The sequence below is a fragment of the Patella vulgata genome, chromosome 8, assembly GCF_932274485.2.
Source record: "Patella vulgata chromosome 8, xgPatVulg1.2, whole genome shotgun sequence".
Lineage (NCBI taxonomy): Eukaryota > Metazoa > Mollusca > Gastropoda > Patellidae > Patella > Patella vulgata.
The window spans coordinates 41,386,400-41,411,740 of NC_065886.2; the positions used below are offsets into that span (position 1 = coordinate 41,386,400).

At 37.5% G+C, this 25,341-nt stretch overlaps 1 protein-coding gene across 1 annotated transcript; it reads left to right on the forward strand.

The window, feature by feature from the left end:
• The first annotated feature begins 502 nt into the window (after positions 1-502).
• On the forward strand, positions 503-20,178 carry LOC126829803 (protein sel-1 homolog 3). Its single transcript, XM_050559934.2, has 24 exons — positions 503-598; positions 1,828-2,386; positions 2,782-2,908; positions 3,485-3,621; positions 4,363-4,478; positions 5,276-5,334; positions 5,634-5,769; positions 7,058-7,196; positions 8,266-8,477; positions 9,011-9,145; positions 9,969-10,086; positions 11,238-11,299; positions 11,539-11,658; positions 12,486-12,623; positions 13,289-13,351; positions 13,479-13,649; positions 14,147-14,271; positions 14,915-14,998; positions 15,929-16,019; positions 16,654-16,744; positions 17,114-17,220; positions 17,981-18,108; positions 18,949-19,051; positions 19,185-20,178. Exons 1-24 carry the CDS (start codon positions 527-529, stop codon positions 19,281-19,283), a joined length of 3,192 nt encoding a protein of 1,063 aa, XP_050415891.1. The 5' UTR covers positions 503-526; the 3' UTR covers positions 19,284-20,178.
• Positions 20,179-25,341: the final 5,163 nt, after the last annotated feature.

Here is a 25,341-nt window from a genome sequence, read left to right on the forward strand (position 1 = left end):
GAGAAACTGTGTTAAAGACATGTGCTTGAGATTAGAATTTTCCCTGTTCGAATCTCAACGTTAGAGGTCAGGGGTAGCGCTAGGAAACCTCCCATGAGTTTTCTAGTCATTCGGATGGGACAAAAACCGAGGCTTATCACTGTGGACATTGACATGCATTTAACACGAAACCTTGATAGTGGAAACAGTCCGAAACTTCTCTGTCCGTTTCAAAATCATTCTCACCATGGCCATATAAGACAAAAATAGAACACCAGTCTCAAAGTGTGATCACGAAGTTTACAAATATATTCATTTTATACCCCGATCATAAATTGGAAACACCCTGCTTAGAAACTTATAAAATTCTACTTAGTATATAAGATTCCCTACATACTATTTGTACAAATTGTGAATCAATATCTTAGAATAAATTTGGACAACAGATTGCACGGTTCGTGCGCAGGCGTCCTATTTCTTCTCTGGCACCAGGTGTAAAGGTGTATGTCATGTGACTAAAATATATTATTGATGGAATTTTGACAACATGGCGAACACGATTAAATTGAACATGGAAGTACTATGTGTTTATATTTTAGTATTTATATTTTTACCACAGGTATTCACAATTTATTATACAATTTTATTATTCAATTTTGGTTATATATTGTTTATAATTTTTAAAAAAAAGTACCTTTACAAAGGTGACAAAATTCCAGGGGGCTAACTTATTCCAAAAATATCACCTACTTCTTAAATGCATGAATAAATCATAAAGGGTCGAGAGTAATTCCTTCATGGATAAAATGAAATGGGGTTTAACGTCCTACTGTTCTGACCCGAACTGGGCTAATGTTGACGGACATACGCCAGGGAAATTTTGCCCGGACAGCGGCACTACGGCCTACTTTTATATCGAATTCCAACCGTCAAGGGATCTTTTACAATGTGTACGCCAATGTGTACACGGGACATCGGTTTTTCGTCCCATCCGAACGACTAGACAGTTGTCCTTGTCAGGCCCTCCGTCCTGCATCACTGATAACGGGAAACCACGCCGGAAAATCTGGATGAACTTTCTCGGCTAATGCAGGGATCGAACACCCGACCTCCAGGCTAGCGAGCCAGCAACTTACTCTTACCCACTTAGCCACCGTGACCCCCTTCTTGGATAATGTACCATCAGAACCAATCACATTTCATAGTCATTTGAAATGAAATGAAATGGGGTTTAACGTCCTACTGTTTTGCTCCTAAACTGGGCTAATGAAGACGGGCATACGCCATACAGTGTGCTATGGGGGAAATTTTGCCCGGGCAGCGGCGCTACGGCCTACTCTTATATCGAATTCCAACTGCCAAGGGATCTTTTACGTGCACGTCAATTTGTACACGGGACCTCGGTTTTTCGTCTCATCCGAACAACTAGACAGCTGTCCTTGTCAGGCGCTCCGTCCTGCATGAACTTTCTCGGCCAATGCAGATGGGCTGTCACGTCAGGCACATTTGATTTTCCTATCTATGCCATCGAATGAATTTACGACTAGCTGTTGTAGTATAATAGGATGGGACGACAAACCGAGCTCCTATGTACACGTTAGCGTATACGTAAACGAACACTTGATAGTTGAAATTCAATTGATATCCGGCCACAAATTCCTCGTATCACAATGTATGACGTATGTCCGTCTTCATTCTTCCGGTCGGTGCAGAAAAGTGGAACGTTAAACCCCATTTCATCCACTTATTGTACTCCATAGAGTTATGGCCGGTTTATTTCCGGTTTAATCACTAAATGCTATTGAAACAATTTAAATTAATTAAAGTATTTTTGTATTTTTGAACAAGGTATTTTCTAAGGACCCGGAAACAATCTCGGTGGTTATTGATAAAACGGACTCTTTAGAACAGGAATATATTCAGATTATGAAACCACCAACCTATATAGACAGCTTAAGTGTATTAACGTTAGAATATAGATGTCCTGAAAACAGCGTAGTGGGCGTGGAAGTGGTTATCCATTTGAATGAAATCAACAGCACAATCCAAACACCACATAGATATTGGAAGTGCTCACAAAACTATGGATTAAACAAAAAGAAAAAGATTCGAATAAAGATCCCAGACGCCATTTCATTCAGGCCTAGTATATCCAACAAAGTCTATTACAGAGTGTTTACGTCTAAATTACGAGCGTGGATCATAAATAAAACACAATTTGAAAAATCTAAAGATAAACAAAACGTGTATGTTATGGCATCAACAAAAGCGTCTTATGACGTCAGAATTCATGAACCGTATTCCAGACGTATGATAAAACCATGGAAGGCATGTCCCATATGGTACTGGCGTATGTTAAACAGAATTCCAGATTATGTCAATAAACTGTCTTGTGAAAAAGAAGAAGGTAAATTTAGTGATGCTTTTGTTTCAGCATACCTCTTCTTCGATTAGTGTTTAACGTCCACTTCCACTGAGGGTGATATCGCAGACAAGTTGTCTTATTTCCATTGTCTATCCTTTGGGCTGCACGAGAGTGAGAAGGTGTCCCTATCTTCAGCCCCACTCCCATCAGCATATTTTGTTCCCGAACCATAAGATACTATGGACATGGTCACCATTTAGTTACGCAGTCTGTAATTTAATAGTAAGTGCAGGGGGACTGCACCACACAAAATTTACACAAAAACAAATACACGGACAGGAAATCATACTCAGGAAAACACAAACATACACTCAGCATTTCGTAATGCCATTCTTTTGCTTTATACAAATTTCATAATTATATTTACCCAATTTCAGAGGTAGTAAAGGTGGTATCATATCCTACCGCTTTAAATGGTCGAGCCTATGGTATATACCGTAGTTTTGAGCCGTACAAATCACCAGTTTTAGAGAGTGAAAGACTGAAAAAATTCCATAACCCAACGTAAGTTATGAACTAAATTTTCCTTAGAATGTGCTTATACTGAGGACGCCGCTGAAATGTTGCCCGATATGGTCTAGGCGTTGTCACGTGTTGCAACCTAGGCCTTGGTCGACTTCAAGTCCAATGAACCCTGGCTTCTGGACACGACCGTCCGGTCTCGTGAATTAACACAATGGCGCGATCTCGTGTTCACTTGACAACATTGGCACATATCGTTGAGTGTTTCAATTCCATGAATGATATACTGACCCTAGCTTTTTAAACAGCTTGTTTCTTACAATTTTGTTTGTCCTGTTCATAGTCCTTTTATTTTTTAAATTTTAACAAACTTTACTCTTGTATATACACACATTGATATAGTAAAACTTATAACAAACTTTACTCTTATATATACACATTGATATAGTGTTTTACTATATCCATGTGTGTATATATAAGAGCTAATATATTCCTTTCATTTTTAAGTTTTACTATATCCATGTGGGTGTATATATTGGAGTACCTAGTTTTACTATACCCATGTGACCGTGTGTATATATACAAGAGTTAATATAATATATTCCTTTTATTTTTAAGTTTTACTATATCAATGTGGGTGTATATATTAGAGTACTGTCCGAATAAAGGTCCCAATGGTAGACGATTCTGTTCTCTTGTTATGCATTCTGATTGGAAGAGATCGAAAACACCCTGTATTATACTTACACCCGACGGTTTGTATATCGATTTTAAAGCACATATTATGAGTTCGACTTTCTAGAGATGTATGTTCTCACTGTAGGATAAAGTCACGAGACCGAGGTTGTGCTGGAGAAAGAAAGACTGAAGAAAGTAACCCGAAAAAAGAAAAACCGCGGCCGGTAGGCTGATGTTTTTCTGTCGAAGGTTTGTCCCGAAATCTTTCTTCTCCAGCATAACCGAAGTCGAGGACTTTATCTTGCTTATAAATCGTCTATGTTTATATGTACACAAAATGAAAATGACAATATCCCAGAATTCCCGTAAGAAAAAAACCCTTATAAATATCATGTTTTCTTATGGAAAAAAACCTACCCTGGAAGAATAACCTTTTACAGGTTTAAAGAATAACTTTCAGAAGAATAACCCCAAATTCCCCTGTATATATCTATAGCCGCCCCGACTTTCATACCACAAGTTATTTCGGGCATAGAACATACCGTTATAAGTTTATAAGGGGTCATAATTACTAACAGGGTTACATGGGTCATATAATTTGAAAGTTTCCTAAATGCTAGAATAGTTAAAATGAACGGGTTTACTGAAACGAACAGAATTTGGGGCGCGTTGATGTGTGTGTGTGTAGGTTGGGGGTGGGGGGCACTGTCACCTGTATCTTAGAACATCGGATGCCACTTCCCGTTTATGTGTGACTTTCACATAGCTAACAGTTATATGTGCTGCATTAACATTCTTTTGTGTTCAATTTCCTTCAGGGAGCTTCCAGATAGAAGTATGGTTTAAAGATGGATCTACTTCGGCCATGAAGCCCCACTTTATTCTGCCTAGACATCAATGGTTTAGATTAACCCTTAGCTTCATGTATAAAACGGTAAGAAATTATCATGCAAATCGGCTGAATCGGTAGAATTCTTATACCTATTTCTGTAAACATATAAACTTCTTAATGCTTCAATCCACATTCCCCCATAACTTCCAGTAATAGCGAATATTTCCCAAACGTTGTAACATTCCGGTATAAGTCATGATCTACAATGTTTCGAGATATCCCAATGTCAGAACAGTTAAAATAACAAAATGAAATGAAAGTTATAGAAATGGCGTTTTAATGTCCTACTGTTGTGCACCGACTGGGCTAATGACGACGGGCATATACACAATGAAGTGTGCTATGAGGGAAAATTTGCCCGGACAGCGGAACTATGACCGACTCTTATTTCGAATTCCAACTGTCAAGGGTTCTTCAACGTGCACATCAATGTGAACACGGGACCTGTTTTACCTCCCGACTACTATACGTTGTCCCTTGCCAGGACCCCTGTACTGCACCACTGGCAAGGGGAAACCACGCCGGAATATCCCAATGAACTTTCTAGGTCAACACAGGAATCGAACACGAGACCTCCAGGTTAGTCAGACAACGTCTTACTCACTAAGCCAATTTATACCATTCAGTTTAGATAAATGAGGCAAAAAACGAGCCAAGCCTCCATCCCCCTGAATTATTTGGTTTTTGAAGAGAGTTGTCCCCCCTCATTTATAAATCAAACGAGTGTCTTCATTACGTAAGTGCAACACACGAGGGATACCGCTATAATACTCAACATCATCCAAAACCCACAATTGAAATTATATATTGTATTTTTGTTTTGTTTTGTTCTGTTAAAGTGGCTGCTGACGGTCAACCATGGTAAAAACAGGAACGAGACTTTCCAGACGTATTACACGTAAGATATGATACACCCCTATCCTACCCTAATTAGAAAATAAAATTAAACAAGTGCTTGTATGTTATTAGTCTTGGACCGGGATATGCTTAGTAAAATGGGCCAATGCCAATTATTAATTATAATTCTGCTGGAAAAATGTCAGATATTAATATATGAATTTAATACACACACTGGACTGGAGGTATATTGACATCATTCATGCCTGTCCGTCGACCAGTTTATATCGTAGCAATCTACACAGCAGAATATGTTGATTGGGGTATAAGCGAGCAAACTTTCATGATGTATGTTTTCAGATATGATAAAGAGTTATTTATGGATGATACAACAGGATATTTTGTGTTTGGTGGTAATGAGAATAGTATGCCTACCATATTAGGTTATATTGGTGAAACTAAATATTACAGAAGAAAATATATGTTACCTACTCAGGTAGGTGACGAAGTTTAATCAGGGCCGTAACTAGCTCAGAGCAACGAGGGGTCGGGAAGTGTTCTCAGGGATGCTGTAATATTGACAGACAATGTATATCTGTGGTCGACAATTTTTTCACAGGGGGGGGGGGGGGGGCGAAACCCGCCCCCCCTTAGTTACGGGCCTGAGTTTATTTAATAAAAACTACCGCCCCAGGGACAAACAATTTGTTGAGGACAAACAAGAACCTACGGGCATTTGCTGTGATATGGATTGGGTTTGGAACGGGTATGCGAAGCGAATCCTTGCAACTGGCGGTTAAAATCAGCCTGGAGCTGGCGGTAAAACTGTTCGCAGGTTGAATTTTGGTTGATATTTCAGTTATCGACAAATTGTTATACGTTCTTTTTAACAGAAGAGAATGTTTCTCAGTAGAACTAGAAAACGTAAGAACGACCCCCCATTATTCGTCTGCTTCAATACATTTACCAAAACTAACGAAACTATCCCAGGATTTTGAATAAAAAACAAAACATGTCTCATGATCAAAAATATCTGCGATTTCACTACCGTGGAAGCGGGCGTTACAGATATTTGCAGGTGTACAAACGATGTGATTTGATGATATATTTCGGCTAAAACATATTCATAAACTAATTGATTCAGGAAGGGAGGGGGGCACAGGCTAAGCTTGTTCCACAACACCATTCAGATATCCTGAATAAAAATATTCTTTAAAAGAAAAGTAAAGAAACTCACTGATCTATCAAAATTTTGCTTCAAATCCATCTCAAAACTATTTAACCCTTATATTTTTGCCCTGTTCATCATGGAATCCAGTATTTTTCCATTAAGATTTGGTGTCTCGACTTTCCATATAACACCACTGGAATACTTTTATTGGAAATAACTACCCGATAAATACCCTGTGGGAACGTGTCGCTTAGAAAAATGATAAAAATACACGATGGAAACTTTAACTGGAATTCTTGAAGTTATCGGGACATTGGATATATTTAGGCGGTGTATTTAACTGGGTATGAGTAAGTTCTTCTTATTAAACTTTCTTTTTGACGTCAGTATGATTTGTTTGACCCTAACGAACTGGCCTTAGGCGTCGCGGGGCCTAATTTGGAACATTTTGGTGGGTTCACAGTCAACGGCTGGAGCATTGGGCCCAACTGGTTTAAAACCAGCCCTGGTTTAACAAAACTGTCATATCACAGTACTAAAACGTATGAATCATCCGTAACTATTGAAACTGTAGTTGACTGTATTATTTCATAATATATATTCTATTTTGCAGATACCGTATCCCAGTCCTTATCATCCTATGTTTGAATTGGGTTTAACTCATCGAGAGGAAAAGTGTGCTAAATTCATCAATTGGATTGATAAAAGAGTAGAGGTTTATAAACGGTTAACTAAATCAGTATCTTCAAAAGGTAATTTAATTGTACAAGACAGAGAAATGGGGTTTAACGTCCACTCAACACGAACTATGTCATTTGGGGACTAACATAGGGTTCGATATTTTATTTCAATAATTCGCTTAAGCGTAGAGGTCTTAGCTGTGGGAGGAAACCCTAAATGTCCGATAAACCACTTACCACGTTGCTAGCAAATGATTGGTAAAGTGAATTGGTTAAACATGCGTTACGTAAGATTTAGATAATAGAGACTTTTGACATGCGGAATTTTTCCCATCCGTACCACGTATCCGTATCGTGTACGTGATACGTTGAATCAATGTAGTTTTAGAGTTTTGGCTGATTTTCGCGTCGCGTACGTAGGCGTCGCTGGACTGAGCTTAGTTTTATTACGGCATGATGACAGAGTGTCTAGCCAACAATTTCCTAGAGGAAATTGTGGTACCGGACGTTAAATAAAGATACTTGACATGCATCACCGACTTGCTGTTAAAAATTCCTGAGCATATGATTAAAGGGGCATTATGGGAGATTAGATAAAGAGTTGACAAGTCTCGCTATAATAGTTTTAAAAAAGTGGATAACGTAATTAGAATATGCTCCACTCTGAACCGAGATATTAGCTTTTGAATTTTAGACCAGCCCCGATCATAATTACTAAAGTCGGTGTGATAAAAAACAAAGTCTCTATTTTTACGTTTAATTATCCTTCACAAAATGTATTCGATTCCGCATTATATAACGCAGACTAGCGATGGCATCGAGAGTTGATTATGGTCTGGATAAGTTAATTAATGTCTAATTAATAATTTAGATAACATTTCTGGCCCATAGAAAGTCCCGTAGTAGGCCGATTCAGCTCTTGCATAATGTATGTTTAAGATGTCTAATGCCAGGAACCGTGATTGACATTGGTTTAATATTTGATTAGATTTAAGGATTATTTATTATTTGATTGATCGACTATCTATTTGATTCAATGATTATTTGATTGATCGACTATTTATTATTTGATTTATCGATTATTTATTATTTGAATTTTCAAATATTTATTATTAATTCTGCCACTTTGCTTTTTTTACAGACGTCTGTCAGAGTTATTTTAACGAATTATTGAAATCTATTCATAAATCATCGCGTGTAAAACAATGTTCTGTTGAAAGAAGTCCCAGGCCTAGATACTATAGAATAGTTAATTCCTTTATTAAAAGATCCGCTTTAAAAGGAAAAACAGTTTCACATAAAAATATGACCGAAGTAGCAGACCAACTATATAATAACGCTACAAGTTTGATTGTAAGTAAAGTTATATAATAATATGAAATAATAATTACTTGGAGAAGTACGGCAGCACATTGTTGTTACAAATGTATATGTGTGTATGTCATAAATTCTAGCTTATAGGAAGAGTTACAACCCCTTAACCCAACTATTCAAAATGATGATATTTCAAAATTCTAGACAAACTTAATATGTAATAGATTTGAATGTTGTTTCGAAGTGACCAATTATAATATTGTGATAGAGTTTTGAGGGTGATTAGGTGACAAATCCTAACGGGATATCGAGGTGACAAATCCCAATGGCAAATTTTAATGGGGTTCCTGTGGGAAACAAATCTCTAATCGGACTCCAGTCAATATTATATCGAGATACAAGACACGGAATCTAATGTCAAAACGTGCAAACAAAATACTAAACTCTTTAAAACACCTCGAGATAAATATTTTTAGACAAAGCCTAGTCTTCAATGACTTTAAGCTTGACGACATTGATTGTATTATTTTATATTTATTCGGTTGAATCCTGAAATCTGTTTTTGTTTCAAGGAAGTTGGTTTAACAAAGATACCTAGAGTTGTACCCCTTTTAAAACAGTCGTCATGTTTGGGTAACACTGACGCCATGTTTATGTTAGCCGTTATATTAAATAATGGTGTTTATGTTAAATCTGATGAAATACAGGTATGATGTTTACTGAAATTTATAAAAACATTCAGAAATCTAGCGTCCATTCTGTAATATTTAAGAATGGTGTCCTTGTCGATTTAATCAATGATTAGTAATAATAATAATGAGACATCGTAATCGTTTGGTCCTGTTTGAACAAGTACACGTGCGATCGTACTATGGACGAGGAACCGAGCAGTACGTCATCGCCGCCATCTTGTAAGTCTGTCATTCGATGTACAATTGTCCAAAGAACACGCATGCCAAGTGTCATGGCGTATTTGAACTGATCTAAGAACGTCGCCCCAAGACGAAAACAAGATAAGAATTGCTTGATGACCATTTCCTCGCCCAACAAAAATGTGAGCAGTAAAATCAATAGCTAAACGTGTTCAGCTCCATTAATGTCACTGAGTCAAGTGGCGTGGCTTCGATTATCCGCTGATACGTGACAAGGATCGCTATTGTCTACGATATCACCCTTGGTGGAAGTGGACGTTTAACGCCAGGACCGACCGAAGGATCGCTTGTCCAACCTCGTGGGTTTTCTCCCCCCCCCCCCTACACACCGCTAATGACTCCTACGCGCAAGCGAATAATTGAAGTAATATTAAACCATATGTTAGTCCCGAAATGACCTAGTATGTATCGAGTGGATGCTAAATTCCATTTCTCTCCCTCGCTCACTCTCGTGCTCCTATGTTCACTGGCCCATTCGACAATGGGTGTTTCCATAACACAAATCCATAGTCATGGTAACATTACTCCAGAATAATACTAATATGCTGAACAAACTCGATCATAAAGTAAAACTTAATGTCAATTTTATTTTGACTAGGGACAGGCGTATCTAATGATGGCATCTATGGAAGGTAACATTCTAGCATCACTCGCTCTGGCACATAAACATATGTTTGGTATTGATGGAGTTCCATTTGACAAGCCACAGGCATATAGTAAGTCATGTATTTAATTGTAATATTTCATGTATTTAATTGTAAAATTTTGCTAGATAGTGTCTAACTCACTCACTTTAGGATAAGAGAGGTGGGGGTCACGGTGGCTAAGAGGGTAAGACGCTGGCTCGCTAGCTTGGAGGTCGGGTGTTCGACACCTGCGTTGGCCGAGAAAGTTCATCCAGAGTTTCCGACGTGGTTCCCCCTTGCCAGTGATGCAGGACGGAGGGCCTGACAAGGACAGCTGTCTAGTCGTTCGGATGGGACGAAAAACCGACGTCCCGTGTAAACGTTGGCGTGCACGTAAAAGATCCCTTGACAGTTGGAATTCGATATAAGAATAGGCCGTACTGCCGTTGTCCGGGCAAAATTTCCCTTATAGCACGCAGTATGGCGTATGCTCGTCTTAATTAGCCCATTTCATTTCATTTTCTTTGATAAAAGAGGCGATACATAGAGTTAGTTACAGTTGATTGCACCAAATACGAAAAGTTGACGATTCCCCGGTTGTACGTGACAAGGACTAGGGTTTTCTGTCCAGTCTCGTGGGTTTTCTCCGGGTCCTCCGGTTCCCCCCTACAGCTAAAGACCCCTACGCACAAGCGAAGTGTTGAAATAAAATGGAACCATATGTTAGTCTCTCTCTCTATTCACAGTTGAATATTTGTCAGTTGCTATCATCTAATCACAGTTGATGCAGGAGTGGCTAACATGAGTTCATCATTGATAGAACGTGGCTTGCTAACGTGAGTTCATATATGTACGTGTTTTACTATCATCTGATCACCGTTGTACATACATGAACGTGAGTTGCTATCATCTGACCACCGTTGCGTATATAGGTACGTGAATTACTACCATCTGGTCACCGATACTAAGGTATATATGTACGTGAGTTACTAACATCTGATTTCCGTTGATGATGTGTTGCTAACATGATTTTACCGTTGATTATACACAAGGATACAACCCTAGCATCGGAATCCCAACACGTAGCTTATAATCTAAAGCGGACGTGTTAGACCACTTGCACCGCACGCCCATCTCAAATTTACTAAAATGTATTTAGCCATGAATGTTGAAGGGTTACTAAGGTATGACATCTACATAAATTCAATATTGATTATAATAGTTTGTCATCTTTATTCCAGTGTATTATAAATTTGTTGCTGATAAAACGAGAGATGATATTGAAGAACATAAAAGTACAAATGTAGGTATCTAGATCTATACAAATCTTTATTTTCCCATTAAAGCCTCAACACGCCCGAATAAAGGTTACATATTGAGCTTAAGACCATACACATGTAAAATTAATTTTATTAAAATAAACATTATTCATATATAAATATGTCCTCATGGCTCTTTGTGCATGGTTTTGAATGGATTTAGCACTCTGCAAGTGTATATTACTATTATTACTGATCTAATTAAGATTCACCAATTGTTTAGGTGTTGACGGAGTTTGTCAGATTAACGGATGAAGCCACATTACAGAAACAGACAGATGAAGAAGGGGATGTTTTTCTGTGGTTAAAACATCAAGCCCAATCGGGAGTACTTTCAGCCCAGGTTGACCGTTTTTAAAATATTCTCTTTGTTCTTACAACTGTACAAAAACTGACAGTATCTCTAATGTGAGCTTCTGCGAAGTACTGAACTATCTGAAGAGCAATCTGGCAGTTTGATACAATTGTCTCCTGATAACGTAACATTTAAGAGCTCGTTCAATGTTTATATTAAGAAACACTATGCTACTTTCTAGTCGTGTACATATGAATATTCATTAAATTTTACAAACAAATGTGTCGAAAATCTTCTCGTTACCAAAATGTGGCGATTTACACATGTTTTCTACTTGTGGACCAAGAGTGACTTGCTAGCTAGTCTATGTCTTCATATTGTTATTTAACCGCTGACATCTCACTTATAGTGGACAGCCACACCTTCATTCACACCCAAAATACAAATAAAATATTAACTATAAAGCCGACTGGGCTTCAGTCGGATTATCCTATTTCGTTTAGTTCAAACATTCGTTTTACTTGTGGGGAGCATCGAAAGTATAAAAAACGAAACGAAATGTAATTGTGTATTTTAATCCGATTGACTGGGGCTAAGCTAGGTAGGAAACGTGGAAAGTATGTCGTTCTTATTGTGACTCATTTTTGGGCCTCGAATACAGAATCATGATTAAAATCTCAAAACAGGATAAACTCTTTGTGTAATTTTATTTAATTGTCAAAGATGACGTATTCTTGCAAACAAAACTTGTTATTCAGTGGTTATCATCAGGGTTTTCAACGCTAAACCATGTAAGTCATTGTGAAAAATACCGGGGGTGGGGATGGTAACCTTTTTTTCTTTGGGTATACTAGAATATTATTATTATATTTTAGCGCCATGTTGCACGATCTTTATTCTGGGGATCACAAGGTCTAAAGAGGAACATAGATGCTGCTATGAGTTACTTCCGTGAAGGTGCTGCCACAAAAAACCCAAACGATATGTATGATTACGGTATATTGCTATATAAGGTAATGGGGCTATTTTAATCGCATTATGTTGTAAACCTTATTATCAAAGCTAAATCTCCAATCTATAATCACCAACCTCAGGCGAAGGAACCATGTGAAGTATTCAAAGTTGAATAAGGCATGGTAATGTTACCAAAAAGGGAGATTTATTTATTTGTTGACACTAAGATTAAATTGTTCAGAAATGCGATTTATTCTTAAATTACTCAAATTAATCAATTACCACCGCATTTGTTTAGAAATGTTCTGTTTCGCAATAGATACCAATCAGCAAATCAGCAACATGAACTAGAGCTAAGCACAGCATTTGACGCCATAGTTCTACTATGGGGATTGGTGGATCTATACGGAATTGGAGTCAGTCTCATTTAGGTTAAGCTTATCCACAAAAGATATTACTTTTGGAGTTCCTAAGGGCTCTGTTTTTGGGTCACAGTACACTTTCATTTACATCCATATATATCTGTCTATCCTAAGATGTGAACGGCGACATTCGTAATTCGGTTAGTGGATGTGGGCTTACAAACTAATACGAGCGTGAGAAGGGAATTTCTTTATTAAGCTAGATATTACTTTCAAACTTTGTTAGGCTTGCCAACTGGACGCCAAATAATATTTATTCTTGGTTTCTGAATTCCGACAAATATTTGTAATTCTGTTTCAAGGGATCTGGTTCAAATAAGAATCAAACAGAGGGAAAGAAAATGATGGAACAAGCCGCTGAAAAGGTAAAATAAAATAACATATTTTAAAATTTTACGATTCATTCTTTCATTCATTCAAATATAATTATAAGATTGTGTGTATTTTGCCGTAAGTGTATACCCTTAAATCTCACCTGTGTTACTTTTGCAGCTAAATCCTAATGCGATGAGTGCATTGGGTTGGATTGCGATGAGAGAAAGAAATTATACAAAAGCAGCGACATTATTTGATCAGGCTCATAAGCGAGGTAGTATGGATGGTGGTTACTATTTAGGTATAATGCTTATGCACGGATTAATACCAAATAAACCTGTCGATATGGTAAGTATATCAAAGATATTCTAGGCCAAGATTATTAAAAAGAAGACATTTAGCCGCCATATGAAGTAAGTACACTTATAAGCCGGCGAATGGAGAGCGATACGTTACCTGTCGACGTGTGAAAATGCGCGCGAAGACATCAACGGCAAACTGGAGGTTCTGAAATAGTTAACATAGTTCATTTACTGATCGCCCATTTAGAAATTGAGTCTTTATAAATATTTTCAGAAATAAATACAAAATTATATTTAAGGGTCCAACCATGTTAATACCTTCACGTACATTTTGAAGATTCTGGCAAAGTTGTCAAACAATCATTCACACAACCTGTTAGCTTATTGAAACGAAAATTAACTTTCTAATGAAGATAATCTATATTAAGACACTTTCCACATTTAATTATGCCAGCCGAACTAAATTGATCAAAATCATTTAAAATGAAATGCAGGTTTTACAACTGTTATTCCTCCAAAGAAACCACTTTTTTTTTATTCTAGGACCTGGCTAAAATATTTTTTATTGGGGCAGCTAAAAGGGGTCATATAGATGCCGGTGTTCAATTTGCTTTAATTAGTATGAAGGGTACAGCTATCAACAAAAGGAACGTACATATTGCTACCGAGTAAGTATACTTGACTTCAGACCTGATTGCCATGTCTTTTATTACAAGTTCAAAGATTACTTTATCACTTAATACAAACAATTCATTCTTCAAAATATGAAAACACTCCTGAAAGATTATTAACGAAATGAAATTCAATGTATAATCGGTCTTGTAAACACCTATAGAATGAAGCGCGCATACGATATGCAGCGTGCTATGAGGGGAATTTTGCCCAGGCACATATGCTCAAGCCTACTTTTTTAGAATTCAAACTGTCAAGGTTTCTTTACGTGCATCCCAATGTGTACACGGGACCTTTGATTTTCGTACCATCCGTAGAACTAGATACCTTTCCTTGCCATGCCTATGCATCACTGAAAAGAAAAAACACGCCAATAAATCCCGAGGAACTTTCTCAGTCAATACCGGGAGTGACAAGACTGAGCCACCATGACTCCTAAGTAAAACAAGCCATGGGATTAAAGCGACATGTCCCAAACCCATAGTCTCCCCCCCCCCCCCCCCCCGACTTTACTTATCGTCAACACGGGACAATTTTACAAACCATAATAAAACAACTTACAGTTGTAAGGAGTTATTGATAAAGCAAAATGAAATTGTATAAGTCTTTTTTCTTGATATTTTTATGAAAACATTTAAGGTGGGCCAGACATATTGCTGAAAAGAATCCAGGTCTTGGGCATATACTACATAAAGCACTACATTTCTATAGACAAATGAACATGTAAGTACGAATTATTGTTTAGCTGGAGATTGTTGAATATTAACCACAAACCATATTTTAGTCAGCTATTTGCGGGGGGGGGGGGGGGCGAATAGTTAGCACATGCGCGCTGTATCATAAAGTGTGTCATTGAGTCAAATGGCGTGGTTTCGATTTTTCGCGTGTACGTGACAAGGAGTAGGGTCGCCTGTCCAACCTCATGGGTTTTCTCCGGGTCCTCCGGTTTCCTCCCACTGCTAAAGACCCCAACGCGCAAGCGAATTATTAAAATAAAATTGAACCATGTGTTAGTCTCGAAATGACCTAGTTTGTGTCAAGTGGACGTTAAGCCCCCCCCCCCTCTCTCTCTCTCGTTATCACTGAAAAAATAATCAGATCTTCATACCTGTTTCATAACATACCTTTCGTTAATTCCTGTAACCACTCATTTTGTCATCATAGGACAAATTAATCACGATCTTAAACTACTCATTTGATGTCTGTACTGGTCGAAGTTACGGAGAGATTCTGAAATGAGCACACTCTGTCCTTATGTCCCAATTTTGTTTCCGTCGCACATCTTTCTGAAACTTTGTACAAAATATTATAGCTGTGATATACGCCAACTAAGCAGATTTACCAATTTCCCCAAAAAACCCCACATTTAACTTAATTTTCTGTATACAGAGTCTATGGGTTGATTACAGAGTCTTCATGTTGTTCCGTCTTCATTGATCAATCGGTGCAGACTAGTAGGGAGCTAAACACTATTTTATTTACTTCTTGTAAGTTATAACTTGTTCTATGGGTGCTGTACTTCAGTGATCTCTTATAATGTGGGATGGGAAGTGAAACTAAATGCAGTTTTTGATAGAAAAAAACTTAAGAACACAAGAGAAATGTTTTGTTGAAAATAAGCTGGCTTGGACAAAGAATAATTCTATATTATAGGCCACAAGCGTTGTTCTATTACATGATGGCGGCAGATACTGGCACTGAAGTAGCAAGTTTTAACCTCGCCTATTTATGTGAAGAAAACAAGGTAACACGATATTTTTATTTTTTGTACAAAACAAAGGACTTTTGACTTAAGAAAAACTTCCGTTGGAATCAACATCAAATAATATGGCTATACCATCATCAATTACTAAACTACTTTACTGTCGTAAAATTTATATAGATGTACTTTACTGTTGTTCAATTTATATAGATGTACTTTACTGTTGTTCAATTTATATAGATGTACTTTACTGTTGTTTAATTTATATAAATATACTTTACTGTTGTTCAATTTATATAAATATACTTTACTGTTGTTCAATTTATATAAATATACTTTACTGTTGTTCAGTTCCTATACAAATACTTTACTGTTGTTCAATTATATAAATATACTTTACTGTTGTTCAATTTATACTTTACTGAAATTACATGATTACATGTAGTATTTTATTGGTTGTAAAGGACTAAACAATACCACTAATAAGAATAGATGTGTTAGGGGGAGAAACAATAGATATCCGTAATCGGAATTCCGCTTGCACAGATCTGACCAATCCCAGCGAGTTGGTTTTTGGTCCCGAGGAGCGCCGGTGTCAACGACCCTGCTGTCTATTATGATGATTAATAGTATGATGGCGGTAGATACGCTGATTATATGTTTATTTATATTAAAGGAAGGAATGGTCCATTTAATAGAGAAAGAATGTCAATGGAGAAATTACAATATGACGATACAACGAGAAATACAATTTGTCAGCTCATACTGTAAGTATAGTAAATAAAGAATCGGATAGGTTTTAATCTAAACCACTTTAGTATTAACATAGGGTTGTTCATCGTTTGGTGGGGTGTACAATTTTCAACCGCCAAGTTATCCTTTTTGCACATGTTAAGATGTTGGGGAACATCGAGTTTTGTATAAAAAAAGTAATACTAGATCTTGACCAGGTCCCGATAGTTCTCGATCTCGCATATTTTACGAACGGAATATTATTTGGCCTAACATACAATATGTTCTGTTATATGTGATCTGCGCGTCCACATTTCGTTTAAAACTGTTTCACAATGCTGAAAGCAAAATATCCGGATAACATTGCTCCGAATTGGTTTTAGATATTTTTTTAAATTTTTAAGCCCTGATTAAGATGGGTGATTATCATTGGTATGGTTGTCAAGCTGATAGAAATATAGAGAAAGCAGCTAAATATTATGGTCTAGCTGCTAATAAAGGTGATCCACATGTAAGTTATGGGAAGATAAATGTACACGAATAATGTTTACTGCCTGTGATGTTCAGAGGTTTGGTAATGCCCGGGCGGGACCAACTCCTTGATTGTATGCCTTGAAGACGCATGGTACGGGGCATGGTACTGAGAAATGTATGAAAAGAATACATTTTATATATGTAAAAACATTCTGATTAAAACAGATCCTATTTCATTTCGTTTTTTTATAGTTCAAAATTTCGTTTCACTTGTCTTTACTACACCAGAGTTGTTATATAACCCGCGTTCTGGTTGATGTGAGGGATTTAGCCAATGAAACGGTCTGTTGCAGCCAGTTCTTGGCGTGCGATTGCACGGAACTGTGTATATCCCACTAGAAACATCAACGCTGATTGGTTAATCAAATGTCTGACGTCATAGGTCACATCCGCTCGAATGACCCCTGACGCGACCTCCCACTGTAACTGGTCAGATCTTCATGTAGTGTAGGCCATCGAAAGTAAAAAAAAAACGAAACGAAATATAGATCTGTATTTTAATCAGATTGATGTAAAAACAGCTGAAAAAAACTTTTATTCAGATTAAATATAAATCAAACATATTTTAAATTTTAAAAAAAATACTTATTTAGATTTCCCTCTTTAATGGGATAACACCCTGACTTATATACCCGGGGCCTTCGCCCCCCCCCCCCACCCTTTCCTGCACGCTACTGCGAACTACTAAAATGTGATGTAGCATCATGGTCTCTATAGTGATGTTTATTATTTTTCAGGCATTATTCAATATAGCCATGATGGTAGAAGAAGGTGTGACTATACCTGATAATACTTGGACGTTGGCTAGAGTTGGTACCCAACACAGAATTGATAATATGACTTTATTAACACATTTATACTCACGGTAATCAGTTTTTTTATCGCCTTTGGGAGGAAGTGCGTGGTTTAGATCCCAACCTTGTGGGGTTTCACTGGGTTTTCCACTTACCTCCCAATTTTAAAGACTCCCATGTGCAAATGAATTATTGAGATAAAATTGTTAGCTCCCTCTAGACCATCGGGTGACTTAGATATTGAGCGGATTAGACAGTGCCGCTATATCTTCGTTAAAAGTTAATATGTACGCCTCTCAAGAAGAATTCCGATTGAAGGACTTCAAATCAAGACTTTGTTTATTACTTGTGACAATGGTACTTAAAAATCGAGACAATCATAACGTCGCTCAGAATAAAGTAATTTTTCAATATCTTCATCTAAATTTTACATACTATATATACAGTAATAACTGTAATGCTAAGGGCTATTAGAATTATCAGCTACTAAGGTACTTCCGTTTTTAACTCTTTTATATACATTTCCTGTGAATTTATAGGGTGTTGTTTTATTTTAGAAAGGAAACGCTCGAATAATAGGAAGACACTGAATTAAACGGATATGTATTGTCCACAGAATTAAACGGATATGTGTTATTGTGCTTTCGATTATAGGGTTTGCCATTGAGTCAGGTGTCGTGGTTTCTATTCCCAGCTTGTGTTTTCACCGGTTTCTTTGAATAAAACTGAACCATATGTTAGTACCGAATGACCTGGAAACCCGTCAAGGCATTCGAAAGGGATGAAAACAGCTACCAATGGCAGGGCAAAATTTTCCTCATAGCACATTATACGGCATATGTCCGTCTTCTGAAAAATAGGACGATAAATTCTATTTCATTAAATTTTGTCCAAACATTTTATCCAAACAGGTGTAAAGAATCGAGAAAGACAGAAGCCTATTTACCCTGTACAATAGCTTTATTCCGAATACAATTTATGGACCTGTGGACCAGATATCATATTTGGATGAAGGTAAAAGAAAAATTTGCTTTTTATTTACAGTATTAATATTTGAATGATGATGATGTACAAATAATCCGGATCGGTATAAAGTTATTTTTGTTTTAAAGACAGTGACATCAAAATGTTATTATTGTCTTTTCAGTTATCAAGTATTATTGGCATTGCAGTATTTACAACAATGACCTTTTATACCGTATGTCATCACTTCCGGCACAGGCGCCAATTAGAGGATACAGTTTAATGGACCCAACACTGACATAAATTTATAATAAATATAGATTTGTATTATTTAAAGGAAATGTGCCCCAATAAGATGCATATATTACAGTTTAATACAAGTAATATAAATCAGTACATAATTAGAGCTTTGTTATGGATAAGTGATTCATCGTAAGTCAGTACATTATTAGATGTTTAGTTATGGATAAATGCTTCATGTCAAATCAATACATTATAAAGCGTTTTGGTTTGGATAATTAAATGCTTCACCCCAAATCAGTAAATTGTTAGAAGTTTTGCTATGGATATATTAATATTTTTTATTCCAATCATGACATTATTAGAGGTTTTGTTATGGATAAATACTTTATCCTAAATCAATACATTGTTAGGCGTTATGCTTATTCCAATCAGTACATGATTAGGCGTTTTGTTATTGATAAACGAGTCATCTTTAATCAATACATTATTAAGCGAACATGTAGCATCTAGTGTGCTTTGGGGAAAATTTTGCTTTGCATGGAAAGCAGCGTTTTGCCTTCTTAAAATTCCAACTGTCCAGACTTCATTGATGTGCCCACGGTTCGGCCCACTAACAGGGGAAAACCAGACTGGAAAACACCAGGGAAATTACTCAGATCGAAACAGGTGACCTCGGGGTTAGTGACCTTATATAGTCGCCTCAATATTTCGTCGCAACTCCAAATTCATTATCTTGAAAAATTACCTTGAGTACAATTTCACTTTATAAATTTTCAGTCGAGAGTGGTGTATGGAAACTACTATTGATGTTTGACAAAGATTGTTTGCTTGTTCAATCCATGCGCTTGAAATGTATCGATTTGGGTAAACAATTTCTTATTTGGATCACGAGTGCGGAGTCGATCTAACAAAAAAAAAAGTAATATTTGAATTTAGACTACACAGTGAAAAATATTAAGGTAGTTTACACCAATTGGGTGGCAACTAGTTGCCACCTAAATAGGGGTAACTCCTAGCCTTTAGTGGTGTAAACCGATAACACCCAACTAGTGTAGAACATTACACCAATTCGGATGGAAACGAGTTGCCATTTCCAGTACTGTAACCTGCCTGATGCACTCAGAAAGTGTAACGTTACACCCGTGGATGTAGATTAAGCATTACCCCTTAAGGATGGTTTGTAAATTACACTTCCATTTTAATTATTGCACCAACGTGGGTGTAATTTGTTTTGTGTTGGATATTTATTTCAAGCCAACGACTTCAGAAAACTTGAAATTGGCAATCGGTCTCTATGATAATTAGTATAGGGTGTTTAGCCCGACCCAGATTACATTTAGACCGTCGGCTACTTCGCTTCATTTTACAACGACATTTAATTGACAAATACCCATCAGACTGAATCAAATTCAACTGATGTTGGGCAATTAGACAATCTGTATCAATTCACAATAAATATAAATCATGAGGAAAAATCAATACACATATCTTTACAACTTAGCTAAATAATGTGGTTTATTCATTTATGCACCTTACCTGAATTAAGAATTACTAATGAAGATATTGTACTTGGTAATATTTTGGAACATTTACACGTCTTTAAGTGTATACAAGCTAAAATAATCTATACTTTACTCGTTATGAGTAAACACTCTAAAATGAGTTATAGTTGTTGTGTTACTAGTGCAATCAACGCTATATTTTACAAAAAACATTCAAATTGGAGTACACAAATACTTTTGTAACGGAAGATACAGTGTAAAATTGACAACTTATTCAAAGAAATGTTTCCCTAAAATAATTACACCTGTTGGCGTAAATGCAATAAAACGCCTGTAGAGGGGTAGCTCATCCCAAACACCCTTTAGCGGCTACAATTAGACCTATCCTGGTGTTGAGTACTCATGAATATCGATTACACTTTTGCAACCCAATAAACGCTATAAAATTTACGCTTTTCTATGAATTATTCCCCAATAATAGTTACACTCTTTGGTGTAAATGCGGTATAACACTGGTAGGGGTGTAGCTTATCCAAAACACATCACAATTACACCTATTCAGGTGTTAAGTAGTCATGAATATCGGTTAGGTGTAATTCTATTAGTTGGTTACCCTTGGAAAGGTATTACATTTAAAAAACGCTAGCTGTGGTGTAAAGTTTACACTTAATTAACACTGCTTTTAGTTTTTACACCCATTTTTAACAGTGTAATTTCATAATCTGCTTTGCGAAGATGGAAGTCTGGCCCCGAGTGAGAGAGAGAGAGAGAGAGAGAGAGAAATGGGGTTTAACGTCCACTCGACACAAACTAGGTCATTTCGGGACTAACACGTGGTTCAATTTTATTTCAATAATTCGCTTGCGCGTAGGGGTCTTTAGCAGTGGGAGGAAACCGGAGGACCCGGAGAAAACCCACGAGGTTGGACAGGCGACCCTACTCCTTGTCACGTACAACCAGGGATTCGAAACCACGCCAGTTGACTCAATGACAGGCTTTATGATACAGCGCGCACGTGCTAACCATTCGGCCACCCAACCCCCCCTGGCCCCGAGTTCACAAAGCATTCTTAGACTTAAGTTAAGAATTTACTCTTCTTCCATTCCCTGTTTTTAAGAAATACGTTTGATCCAAAAACTCAAAACGTTGCACATAGTTTCATATTAATGTATTTCATACATTAAAACAACAAATGTTTTATAAAGGGATATATTTTAGTTACAATGAGACGAACAATTTTATGTAAATTCTCAACTTAAGTCTGAGAATGACTTGTGAACACAGGACCAGCACAAAAACTTAATTAAAAAGTCTTAAACGCAAAGTCCTTATACATTTGGATTTTTACAGGTTAATTACGCCACTTAACTCAATGACATAACTTGTGTTCTAACGTTCACGCGTTAAACCATTTGCCCCCCCCCCCCCCCACCCATATCAATAGAAGTAAAGTCATGAATATACAATAACCTCTGAGTGTTCGAATTTCGAGTTTAATATGTTTGTTTAACGATTAGTATGATAAAGATGGTTAGGTATATCTGTCAAATAGTTCAGGATACTAAAATAGCTTAGTAGTTAATCTTGAGTTTATAAATAATATCAACATCATTAGCAAAATATTTTATTTCTTGTGAAATAACAGAAATATTTTATTAACAATGAAGCTATACTATTCAAAAAAAGTAGGGGATATTTGATTTTGGGGGCATAATACTAAAATATGCAAATGACTACGAAAAAAGTCACTATAGAACCTAAGTTACATGTGACGCCCAAACGCACCAATAGCTACCGCATGGAATGCAGGTGATGCTTGGGATCATCATGGGGGTCCAACCCAAGATTTGCACGACTCTGACTTTGAATGTTACAGTCATTGTGGCATTGAATTCCAGGGTGGAAACATCAGTTTAATTGTTTTAGTGACCAGAAAACAAATTTTGATATGCGTCGGCTTACCCAAAATGAAAGGTTACGTGCCCTTGGCATGCTACAGATCGGCACAACACAGGCGGTTGTGGCGCGGACGATGAATGTTTCTCAGTCTGTCATAAGCAGGCTATGGTCCAGATACCGTGATACACAATCTGTACCGGACAGACCACGCTCAGGTCGACCAAGGGCGACAACTCAATCCCAGGATCGATTTATCCGTACCTTGGCCTTGAGAAATCGTGTCATCACAGCAAATCAGATCAGCGCTCGTCTTCAAACAGACACTGGTGTGAGAGTGAGTGGCCAGACAATTCGCGCCCGACGTCCTCGCGTGATCCCTTGTTTGAGAGATCATCACATTCAGGCAAGACGTCGTTGGTGTAGGGATCGTCAACACTGGGATAATCGACGCTGGAGCAATGTGATGTTTTCAGATGAGTCAAGGTTCACTGTTGATTTTTTGGACAGACGTAGGAGGGTGTGGCGTCGTCGAAACGAGCGCTTCCAAGACGTTAACGTCATCAGACATGATCGATTTGGGGGTGGTTCTGTTATGGTGTGGGGAGGCATCACTGTTGCTGGAAGAACGGCTTTACATGTTGTTGCAGGGCGTGTTACAGGCCAGTACTACCGGGACAACATCTTGGCAGTCCATGTTGTGCCGTTCGCACGACGTCATGGCCGCCGTTTCATCTTCCAGGATGACAACGCAAGATGTCACAGGGCCAGACTCGTTACAGGTTACCTCCAACAACAGAACATCACCACATTACCTTGGCCAGCACTGAGTCCCGACCTCTCCCTCATCGAGCATGTCTGGGACATGCTTGGACAGAGGTTACGTCAACGTCAACAACGTCCTGCCAATGTCCAAGAACTTGCTGCTGCGTTGCAACAGGAATGGGACAATCTGGACCAAAATGACCATAGACGTCTCATTAGGAGTATGCCACGTCGGATCAATGCTTGTTTGGCAAACAGAGGAGGATTTACCCGTTACTGACTTGGTTGTGATGCTGTGGTAACTTTGCTGTTTGACCCCGGGTATCATTTTACCCTTATAATGGTCAGTCTGTGCCTTACTTAGTCTAACGATCATTTGGAATAAATCGATGAATGTGAACTTCATTTCATTTTGTCATTTGTTTCTTCGTCAGTTTCATTAGGTGACTTTAATAACACTTAAAAATCAAATATCCCCTACTTTTTTTGAATAGTATATATTAATTAAACCACATAAACTCTAGAACAAAACATTATTTTATTCACCAAAAAATCCACTTATAATCAATCTAATTAAAATATAGATCTATACTTCGTTTCGTTTTTTATACTTTCGATGGCGTACAGTAGTAAAGACAAGTAAAATCGAAATTTTGAACTATAAAAACGAAACGAAATTGGATCTGTGTTTTAATCAGATTGACTTATAATTGGATTATATTTATTTTCAAGATCAATACTCAGTAGAGTTTGTTTGGAAAGATTTTATTTCGCCTGAAAAGACTGTAATATAAGACTTTAATGAAATGAAATGAGACTTAACGTCCTACTGTTCTGTTCCCAATGAGCTAATGAAGACGGTCAGGGGCCGTACAGTGTGCTATGAAGAAAAACTTGCCCATGCCCGGACAGTGGCACTACGGCCTACTCTTATATCGAATTCCAACTGGGATCTCGTTTTTAGAATCCATCCGAACTACTATAGGTTGCCCGTCCATTGACAGATTCTTCGGCCTGCACCACTGCCAGTGGGGGAGGACGGGGGGGGGGGGGGGCGGAAAACCCCGATGACAACAGGGATCAAACACGGGACATACCGGTTAACAAGTCAACACCTTACTTGGATTCCGAGACAAGAATATATGACATCCAGGAGGGTCTGTATTATCAATATCTATCTATGTTATATTTATAGCACGGCTTTCATGCTATAAATGACTTGTAACATTGACACCTACTCAACATGCTTGTTGTTATTGCACAGAAAACCCACCCCACTTCTTTATATGATTTCTAACATTGAACATGTCCAGTTATTGCACGGTTAAGCTCCACCCAATCTACTAGAGGGAAAACAATCTGCTTATTCAACGAAAAGAACAAAGGAAGCTTTCCCGTCCATGTTACAACTATATAAATCAAGGATGTCTGTGTGTAAGTTCGCCCTTCACACATCGTCGCCGCGATCCATCCCAACATGTGGCATCAAACTCATCAGCATGAACCCCTGAATGTTGTAGGCCATGATTTATAAAGGTCAAGGTCATAGATCTTGGGCCATGTGCAGTTCTTGGGCCCTGAGTGAATTTGGATATCCAGATATTTATTATAATATCGAATGCGGAAATACCAAATTTATTGTTCATACAGTATTAGAACTGTAGGAACCCTTAAACTGTTATTACAAGAGAAATTTCAAAATCACATTGATCAGATTAGCGCAATAACGTAAAGCTGCTTGTTTTCAAAGCACAGAAACTCTGGTTACATATTATTTTAATGTAGAATGTAAACATTCTTACGCCTTTATTCCACATATCTATTGTGGGTTTGCCATTTTACCATTCTTGTGATGTTATCGTCTGGATTATCTTGTTTGGAATGAGAATCACGCAGAACAAAGTACGTAGAAAAGGCACAATAAATAATGTTGTT